This window comes from Tiliqua scincoides, chromosome 13 (genome assembly GCF_035046505.1).
Source record: "Tiliqua scincoides isolate rTilSci1 chromosome 13, rTilSci1.hap2, whole genome shotgun sequence".
In the NCBI taxonomy this organism is placed as follows: domain Eukaryota; kingdom Metazoa; phylum Chordata; class Lepidosauria; order Squamata; family Scincidae; genus Tiliqua; species Tiliqua scincoides.
The window spans coordinates 12,227,748-12,237,375 of NC_089833.1; the positions used below are offsets into that span (position 1 = coordinate 12,227,748).

The 9,628-nt window shown below is 58.0% G+C and overlaps 2 protein-coding genes across 4 annotated transcripts in view; one reads left to right on the top strand and one right to left on the bottom strand.

Annotated features, from left to right (window-relative positions):
* Positions 1–2: 2 nt before the first annotated feature.
* HMOX2 (heme oxygenase 2) lies at positions 3–6,187 on the top strand. Of its 2 annotated transcripts, none has more exons than XM_066640554.1 (7): positions 3–108; positions 2,307–2,520; positions 3,366–3,491; positions 3,948–4,065; positions 4,455–4,946; positions 5,693–5,813; positions 5,913–6,187. In XM_066640554.1, the coding sequence occupies exons 3-7, from the start codon at positions 3,403–3,405 to the stop codon at positions 6,038–6,040; spliced, it is 948 nt and encodes a 315-aa protein (XP_066496651.1). In that variant the 5' UTR covers positions 3–108; positions 2,307–2,520; positions 3,366–3,402; the 3' UTR covers positions 6,041–6,187. The 2 variants fall into 2 exon arrangements, with proteins under 2 accessions (XP_066496651.1, XP_066496652.1); XM_066640555.1 differs by having other exon boundaries at positions 28–108; positions 3,371–3,491.
* A 1,830-nt stretch (positions 6,188–8,017) lies between these two features.
* Positions 8,018–9,628, bottom strand: part of CDIP1 (cell death inducing p53 target 1) — a 7,513-nt gene continuing 5,902 nt past the window's right edge. For both annotated transcript variants that reach the window (XM_066640585.1, XM_066640583.1), the window contains exon 5: positions 8,018–9,570. In XM_066640585.1, the coding sequence (XP_066496682.1) occupies positions 9,459–9,570 (112 nt within the window). In that variant the 3' untranslated portion in view covers positions 8,018–9,458. The remainder of the gene's footprint in view (positions 9,571–9,628) is intronic.

The following is a 9,628-nucleotide window of genomic DNA, read 5'->3' on the forward strand; positions in this document are numbered from 1 at the left end:
AAGGAGCTTTTGCGTGACAGAGGGAAGGGGTGGGGCTTAACGTGGCGCTGGCCGGAAGTGGTGGCCGGAGAGGAGCAGCGAGAGAGACGGTGGAGAGGAGGCGGTCAGGTAAGCGCGGGCTGGCCTGGTGTCGAGGGTGCCCCTGAGCATGTGCAGAGTGCTCCCTCCTCCCCCCTCAAGCTTCTGCTGCTGGGCCACAGCGGAGACCTCCCCCTTCCTCCTCCAGCGCTGCTGCTGGCCTGGTGTCGAGAGTGCCCCTGAGCATGTGCAGAGTGCACACTCCTCCTCCTTAAGCCCAGCCTCTGTTGCTGCTGCTGGGCCACAGCGGCGACCTCCCATCCTCCTCCTCCTCCTCTGCTGGGTTTCCCTGCCTGTGGGGCTGCTGTCTTGGTGGCAAGGGTACCACTGAGTGCGTACAGAGTGCCCATCTCTGCTGCTACGACTGGCCACAGCTGCGACCACCCCCCTTTCCTCCTGCTGCTTGGCTGGGGCTGAGGGCAGTGCTGGGTTTCCCTGCCTGTGGGGACTGTTGTCTTATTGGCGAGGGTGCATGTGCAGAGTGCTCACTCCTCTGTCTCAAGCCCAGTCTCTGCTGCTACTGCTGGGTCACAGTTGCGACCTCCCCCCTTCCTCCTGCGGCTCGGCTCAGCTGCGGGCACCGCTGAGTCTCCCTGTCTGCGTGATCTGTCGAACTCGGCACCATCAGCTCTGTGGGTGAAAGCCACGGAACCAGCTTGGCCTCCTGGGGAGCCCTCGGCCTGTGCTGCCTGCTGGGCGGGCATGGGAAGGGGTGAGCAGCTCTCCCAGAAGCTGAACAGAAGAGCATCCCAGCAACAGAGCTGGCTTAGTTGATCACCTGCCGGTCTGGGTCACTCTCACATCTAGAGAAAGACTTTCAGGCTGCAGTGGCAGTGGGTAGCCACCCAAAGTGCCCTTGGGGGGGTACTTTTATAGGGTTCCTTCCCCATTTTGACTGCTGGTCTCACACCCTTGCTCTCTGGAGGGCTTGAACTGTCAAAGGCAGCATTTGGCACTTGTGTTTGGTTGCCAAATGCACTCTGGAATGAAGCACTCACAGCCACCAATCTTGAAACCCTGAGAGTGACTCCCCATCTTCTCCCAAGAACCCCAAGCAGCAACACTGGGCTCCACCTGCCCTGCTTGGGGGGTGGTCTAAGGTACCCTAAGAATCACCCACTCCTGTGTGAACCCTCCCAAACACTGTGATCCTCTTCAGGGGTTGTTGCCCCAGATGCACCTGTCTTTGAGTGGTGGTGACTGGGGTAAGGGCCTACTTCGTGGTGACTTCCCCAAGAGGTATAACTAGAGGCCCTTTCAGTCAGAGCAGTGACATCACAATGTCACATGACATTGTGCCATCATTTCCAGGTTCTCCCTGGAGGAGGAGGCACTGGCAGCTTTGCACCCCCCCCCCAATGGTGTAGCTCCCAGGGCAGGTGCCCCTCAGGCTCCACTCCAGTTACACCTCTGCTCGCCCCCACTGTTCCTTTGCCTTACAGATAAGCTCCGCTCTGAGAGACGGGATTCAGGCTTGTTCTTGGTACCCTGGCAAATGGTTCCTTGGTCTAGTTAGTCTCCCTCTGTTACGAGACAAAGCTAGCTCCCAAGTTGAGTGGTTGGCATCCAAGCACCAAGAGTGTAACTAAGATACTGACACTGGCAATAACTTAGGAGGAAGGAGCCCATAGCAGAGGGACTCCCCGTTGCATGCCCTTTAGTTGCAGTTGGTGGCAGGGGCTCAGATCCAGCTCAGGTGGCTGGCTGGTCCGCCCACCTGCCCCTGCTACCGCTTGTTCCCTTGGAATTCTGTCCCTTCCCTTGAGATGAATGGAGTCTGTGCTGGAGAGTGTCTGTTTCTCGGTGGCGTCTATAAGTGTGGCAGATCGTGCCTCCTTTGGGAAGTGCCAGCCCCTGGGAAGAGATCCTCCATACCTAACTAGTGGCATGTAATTATCTCAGTCACATGGTGCAATAACATAATAGTTGGCAACCTTCAGTCTCGGAAGACTATGGTATTGTGCTCTGGATGGTGGTTCTGGCACAGCATCTAGTGTGGCTGAAAAGGCCAATTCGGGAGTGACAATCCCTTCCACACCAGGAGCAGTGTGCAGTGTGTCCCTGGTCTGTCTCCCTGGCTGTGGGCCTTCCTTCTTTGCCTCAGCCTGTTGGCCAAGTGTCTCTTCAAACTGGGAAAGGCCATGCTGCACAGCCTGCCTCCAAGCGGGCCGCAATAACACCAGGTTTTTCTAAAGGTGCAAGCAACTTCCTGTTTTCTTGTCTGCCAGGGTATACCTGGCAGAACTGGAGTGACGCTCTTCGCCCTGACTGCTGGCACTAGAACGAAAGTGTTCCTGGCACCAAACAGGAGCTGCCTGTGGATCCTCTCTCCTACTGACACCACCCAGCTCAGGGGCCAACTGTTCAGCTGTAGCCATTCCACAGAAGAGGGTCTGTCTTCGACCAGATTGCGTGGCCATTGCTTCAGGCCCCAAGTTGCAGGTTTGTTTGGACACTGGCATGTGGGTTTCACAATATAGCACTTTTCCCCAGGCTCCCAGGTGGGGGGGGGGGCAGAATTGCAATTCACTTGACCAGCACAGGGTGTCCCTGGGATTGGCCACTACCTCGACTCCTGGCATTGCTCCCTTGCACCATTCCAGCCTGGCCCTAAGTACAGGAATGTCAGGCAACGTCAGGCTTCTCAGGTGGGTCTGAAGGAGGCAGGGAAAGCTGCTTGTGGCAGTGCTGTGGGTGGCTTACGGCAAGCTGCGCAGTTCTTTTTCAGCCAGATTCCCTCCCCCCAGAACCCTCCTCTCCTACTGGCTTGAAGGGAGAGAATTCCCCTCTCTCAGCCACACCCTTGTGCCTACGGATCTGCTGGAATCCTTGCAGCTTGCCTCTGAAGGCTGCATTGTTCTTGGCTGTGTGTCTCGCGCCCGGCGTGTCAGCCACCAGGGCTGCTTGGCACAACTGAGACAAGCCTACTGCCCAGCCCCTCTTCAACTTGGTCCTCCCACTCCATTGGCTCCCCCATTCCCCATCTAGCTGATGCGGTTTCAGTGAACAGCCAAGGAGTCTCTCCCAGAGGAGAGCCAGATCTGAACAGGGAGAGAGGGAAGCTCCTTCTGCTGTTGGCAGGGCCCTGCACCCTGGTCAGTGCAGAGTGACCTGTCTGTCGGGGCTGCCGATGGGGGCTCAGCGCTCTGTCCCTGCACACTAACCGGGCTGCTCCTGGGCAAACGCTGGTGCTGCACAGCAGCTGCTCAGCTGTTGACTCGCCTGGCGATGCACTTGCTTGAGGACGTGGAGCCCTGCCCAAGCTGACGCTTCCTCTCCACGGACAGGACAGGAGGCCGCACAAGGACCTCACCGAGCAGTGGGATGTCATCGGACGTGGCAGAGGGACTGGAGGACCTCGAGAGCCTCTCCTCCGTCTATGATGAGACGGAGGAGGACGACGACAATGTCAAGTGAGTGCTCTGCACCTGGGGAAGGAGACAGCATTGGCAGGCGGCTTCTGCTTCCAGAGAGGAGGCTGCGCCCTGGCCAAGAGCCCTGTTCCTGCACCTGGTCTTGTCTGGGTGGGGCATGGGTGCCTTGCAGGCTGTCGCCCTCCTTTCTTTCTGGGGCAGAGGGTGGATTGGCCTAGTGAGTGTTAAGTGGTGAGCACAGCATGTTTCATCCTGGCCATGGCCACTTTGTCATAGGGCGGGGGGCAGAAATTGCACTTGTCTTACTGAGCTACCTTGGGGACACCAGGCACCCACTCCTTGGGCTTCTGCTGCCCCTTATGCCTTGGCTCCAGCTGGCAAAAGTCTACCTGGCCACCTTGGCCGAGCAGGCTGAACTGAGCATGTGCAGCCTGCCTCAGCACCGGGCTTACCGATGACCCCATGTGGGATTCGTCACTCTCTCCTTCTTCACAGCCCCACAGACCTGTCTGAGATGCTCAAGGAAGGGACCAAGGAGTCGCACGAGCGGGCTGAGAACACTCAGTTTGTCAAGGATTTCCTGAAAGGGCGGATCAAGAGGGAGCTGTTCAAGGTGGGCTCTGCTCCTCCTGGGTTTTCTCGAGGGGGGAGGGGGGTACTGGGATCCATCAGTGCAGCGGGAGCCCTCTGTGGGTAGCCCTGGCTCCTCTTCAGCCAAAAACGCAGCCCTGACAGATGTGTCCCGCCAGCTTTCCAGCAGTCATCGGTTGGACCTGGTCAAACTGTCGGCAGAGCAGAGAACCGCGAGCTGCCCTCTTCTGGGAGCAGGGTGTGGGGTGAGCCCCTGACTTGCACAATCAGCTCTGCAGGCAGCAGCAGAGAGGGGAGTGCTGCCAGCCTTAAGCGTGGTGCTGAGGAGCAAAGCTTGGCCCCCTCTGCTGAGAGGGGGCTGTGTCCAGCAGCTGCAGGGCCCCAATGCAAGGTTCTTGTGTTTGGCTGCAGCTGGGCACGGTGGCCCTGTACTTCACCTACTCTGCCCTGGAGGAGGAGATGGAGCGCAACAAGGACCATGCAGCGTTTGCCCCCCTGTACTTCCCCCTGGAGCTGCACCGGAAGGAGGCCCTGGCCAAGGACCTGGAGTACTTCTACGGGGAGAACTGGGAGGAGAAGATCCAGTGCTCAGAGGCCACCCAGCGCTATGTGGACAGAATCCGCCACGTTGGTCAGCACGAGCCCGAGCTGCTGGTGGCCCACGCCTACACCCGCTACATGGGGGACCTCTCAGGAGGGCAGGTGTTGAAGAAGGTGGCCCAGCGGGCCCTGAAGCTGCCCAGCACTGGCGAGGGGATCCAGTTCTATGTCTTCGAGAACATCTCCAGCCCCCAGCAGTTTAAGCAACTCTACAGGGCCCGGGTGAATGCCCTGGACCTAGACCAGAGGACCAAAGAGCGGGTGGTCAAGGAGGCCAACAAGTCCTTTGAATTCAACATGCAGGTATGGAGTGTGGGGGGGAGGGAGGGGGACCATGCTCAATCCCAAGGTTCAGCAGGTACAGCTGAACCTCCGCCCTGCCTCCATGCCAGCGAGGCCACTTTTGTTGGCAGAGTGGCTGGGAATGACAGCCCGGGGAAGGACAGGGCTCCTTGCCCCCCTCCCAGCCTGTGCAGCATTTCCAGGGATGCCTGCTTTGGCCTGGCTATGCTGCTGGGTCTTTCCAGCTCCTGTGAAGAGGGTGGAGCCTCTAGCACATCCTCCACTCGCCTTTGCCCTCCTGGGTACCCACCAGGCCCCAGCACTGTGTGCAGAGGTCATACATCTGGCACTCAGTTGCCAGGGCTGAGCCCGAACTGCCTCTTTTGTGGGGTGTGGAATGTTGTCCTTGCCTATCTCTGGCTGTGTTCCAGGCCAGCCACCTCCTGACCTTTCCGCTGTGAAAGAGTCAGGAAGTGCCCTGGTCCTGCCTTTGTGCCCAGGAGGACTCCAGTCTCAGTGCTGATCCGGGTCTCCTTGCACCAGCAGCTGCCTGGCCCAGTTGGACTGGGCCACAGGATTCTCTGGGCACTAGTGGGCAACCAGACCGCCTGCCGCTGCTCCCTAACCCTCCCTTTGACTAGCACCCAGGCTGCGGCTGCACTGCAGAGCCCCATACTTGGAAAGCAGGGGAGGGCGGCAGTGCGCATTGTGGCATTTGGCATCTCATCAGCACTGGCTTTACTGGGGGCTCTGGACTTCCTCTGCAGGTGTTTGATGAACTGGACAAGATTGGGACTCTGTTAACAGAAGAAGCCCAAGATGGTGGCCTCCCAGTGCATGATGGGAAAGGAGACCTTCGCAAGTGCCCATACTATGCAAGCAAGTTAGGTGGGTGTCCCTCCACTCTCCCAGCCGCTCGGCCATGTGCCCCTTCCTCTGTCTCACCAGGCTCTTGTTTTCTCTCTTCCTCCCTGTCCCCTCCTTCAGCTGGCACCGAGGGCTCGGGCTGCCCCTACCGGCTTGCCTTGGCTATGCTGCAGCAGCCCACCATCCAGGTGGCCCTTGCGGCCTGCTTTGTTGTCGTGGCCAGCATCGCAGCCTGGTACGTGATGTGAGGCCAGTTGCCCGCTGCTGCCACCTCCCGGTGGAAGAGGCCGACAGCACTCGCTTGCCGGACAACGGTTTTTGTTTCTGCCACGACTGCAGGTGGCAGTCTATTGCTGAATTTATTAAGGAGCCATTAAACCTAAATGCACAGTGAATGAATGAGAGGCCGGCCTGCTTGTTTTGCATAAGGGGGATATTTCCAGCGAGCGGCTGGTTGCAGGTTGCTGGAGTCCTTGCCTGGGCTGCTTGTTCTCTTCTACTGTGTGAGTAGCTAGGGGCTGGGTGGCGCTCAGGCACTCTGCCCCTTGACTACAAGGAATGGCTAGCTAGCACAGTTTTCTCCGGGAGTATGTGCGCCCACCGTTCTTCATATCGGGGCTGATTGGCAGCTGCCTCCCTCAGCTTCACCCGTCCACACGTAGCAGCCAGGCCTGTTCCGGGGGGTGGGGGTTCTTTGTACATAGGAGAGAAGCCAACGGTTTAGTTGTTCTGTAACTTATGGATTGTGGTGATGCCTCTGACATAATAAAATTTATACTGTGGTGTCTTTGACCCATTTTCCTGACTTGGAGAAGAGGGAAGTTGGAAACTGGTGAATGGCCCCTACCTCCCTGCACCCAGTGGGTTCTCTGGCCCTCTGTTGGCCTCTTGCAAATAGGATGGGGCCTCCCACCAGGATGTGGTGATGGCGACTGGCCTGGGCGCCTTTAAAAGGGGATTGGACAAGTTTCTGGAGGAAAAATCCATTACGGGGTACAAGCCATGATGTGTATGTGCAACCTCCTGATTTTAGAAATGGGCTATGTCAGGATGCCAGATGCAAGGGAGGGCACCAGGATGAGGTCTCTTGTTATCTGGTGCGCTCCCTGGGGCATTTGGTGGGCCGCTGTGAGATACAGGAAGCTGGACTAGATGGGCCTATGGCCTGATCCAGTGGGGCTGTTCTTATGTTCTTAACTACAATTCCCAGGAGGCCTTGCAGGTTTCTTGTTATCTGGTGTGCTCCCTGGGACATTTGGTGGGCTGCTGTGAGATACAGGAAGCTGGACTAGATGGGGCTATGGCCTGATCCAGTGGGGCTGTTCTTATGTTCTTATGCCTGCCTGAGTAGCTCCTGATCCAGTGGGGCTGTTCTTATGGCTCATGTGCCCTCCCCTCTTTCCTCCCAGCCCTCACCCGAGCAGCCTGGGAGCCCCACAGCACCACTGCTGCCAGCAGCCTGCCCTCCTCCCTCTCTGTGCACAGGTGAGGGGAGTTACTACTGCTCCTCTATCTGCCTCTTTCCCACCTGCCTTCTACAGCTGCCTCCCAGAAAGGGGAAGGGGTGATCCTTCTCAAGTCCTGGAAGGAGAGTCCTCCACTTGTGTCTCCCCTCATTTTAAATGATGCTCCCTTAGGAAGAATGGCAGTGGCTGTGGGTGAGGCCCATGCCAAGGGGACCTCACCTCCCCAGAAGGGGTGAAGGGCACCTCCACCTAGAGCTCACCTGGAGGCCAAGCAAGCGGCTGAGAACACGGCTAGGGGGATGCAGTTGCAGGACATGCCCTCCCCTTGCGGAGCCATGGCCCAGGATTTTAAGCGGGCAGAATAAATGGCTGAGTGGCATTGGAAATTCCTTTGGGGGAAGAGGAGGTGCCACATTCTGCCTTGGCACAGGCAGCAAGGCATTTACAGGGCTGCTCCCTTCCCTCTCAGCCTCAGTCTACCCACTTGCAATAGGCTTCCTGAAAGGGTGGCAGCGGAACAACACGGGTGAACCACTTTGCCTGCTCAGACCACTATAAACAGGTCCAGCAGCATCAATGGGAGTAGAAGCATTTCTCCTGCCCCTGACATGCAAAAGGGAGCCAGCCCCAGCCTGGAAGGGCCTGGATTTTCCTCCCTGCTGCGGACAGAGCTGGGTCTGTCTTGACTCTTCCAGTGCCTCTATGCAAAGTCAGCTGGCTCAGCTCCCCCCCCACCCCCCATCAGAGGCAGACACAGCCTTGTGCATCTCTGGTTTATTTACAAACATGGAAAAGCGCCAACAGGTTATTCATTCTATGAACAGTAAGGGCATGAAAACTTCCTGCTCCTTCAGCCTATTTCAAACGCGCCTGTGGGTACTACTTCAAAAGGGGCCCTGTGCTTGAATCATCAATCCCAGCAGTGGCCCCCTTAGCCAGCCTGGGAGCCGCATGCCAGAATAAGAGGGGGGGGTGGCCATTCCAAGGAGGAGCCAGCCCTGGGCTCAGCCCCTCCCTGCTCAGACCTGAGCCGCCGCCCCCCACCTCTATTGCTCATCAGTGCAAAGGAGGAATTAGTGCAAAACCGAGCTGGGACGGGGCGGTGCACAAGTGGTTCACATTTTTCTAAGTCACAGTTTTAATACCAAGACAGATACAAGACCTGGCCCCTGGTGCACTCCTGCTCCAGTCTGCCAGGTTTATTTACATGCAAGGGAGGGAGGGAGGTGTCAGAGGATCAAGAGGCACCTGTCCTAGGCCACAGACCTAGGCTAGACAAAGAAGGGCAGAGCCAAGGACAGAAGCCCCTACCACTGCAGGAAGAAGCTGGGCAGGACCAGACCTGTCAGGGCAGCGCCAGCCTCTCGCAGCACACCCTGTGCCCTCTTCCCTTCCTCTGGTGCCTCGAGGCTCTTGGGGGCTTCTTGCCCCTCTTGCGGGGTTAACAGGAGGAGCACCCTCTTGGAGTAAGGACTCCAAGGAGTACTCTTGGAGTAAGCAAGAGACAGTGGGGTTTGCTGCCGAGGTCAGCCATGAAGAATGTCATGGCTGCCTGCGCCTGGGCAGACATAACCCCCCCCCCCCATTTTGGCCCGTGCTGCCCACACAACGCTTGGGGCATTGCTCTTGCAGCCTCTGGGCTTATACAGAACAGAAGCACTAAACTGCACCAAGTGTAGGGGCCAGGCTCAAAGAAACACCCCCCCCCCCCACACACACACACACACAGTCCCTTTCATACTGTCTGGAACCAATGAGAAGGCAAAGGCCAAAGCAGCAGTTGGGGTCTTGCATCTCCCCCTCCCCTCGCGATAGGGCCGCCTGCAGGTACAGCCCAATTTTAGTTGAGGGGCAAAGGGAGCATTCAAAGAATAGGCCACGGGGGGGGGCAGAGATTTGCCACGCTTCCCCCCCCTTCCTGCAGAACAGAAGCTATGTAACAAACACACAGAGACAAAAAACCAGCAAAGAGGCCCTCCAGAGATGGACCGCAGTTCCCCTGCCTACGGGCAGCCTTTCCATCACGGCACCTGCCCAGCAGATCACTGGGCAGCCTCATAGGAGTCCCAAGGTCTGCAATGCTCTCTGCAGTGGCGAGGTGGGGGAGGAAGGACAAGCACGGAAGCATTCGGCAGAGGGGAGTCAGGCCAGCGGCGCAAGGAGAGGGAAGCCAGTCAGCTCCTGGGCCCAGCTGGTGCTGCTAGCAGACGCGCTTGTAGGTGTAGATGTAGGCCTTGCAGTTGGGGCAGGTGTGCGTGACGTCCTTGAACTCGTCTATCAGGCAAGGGATCAGGCAGCAGCCCAGGTCGCAGCTGGAAGGAGAGCAGGACCTCAGGAGGGCCAAACACACAAACGTCTGCCTCCCTGATA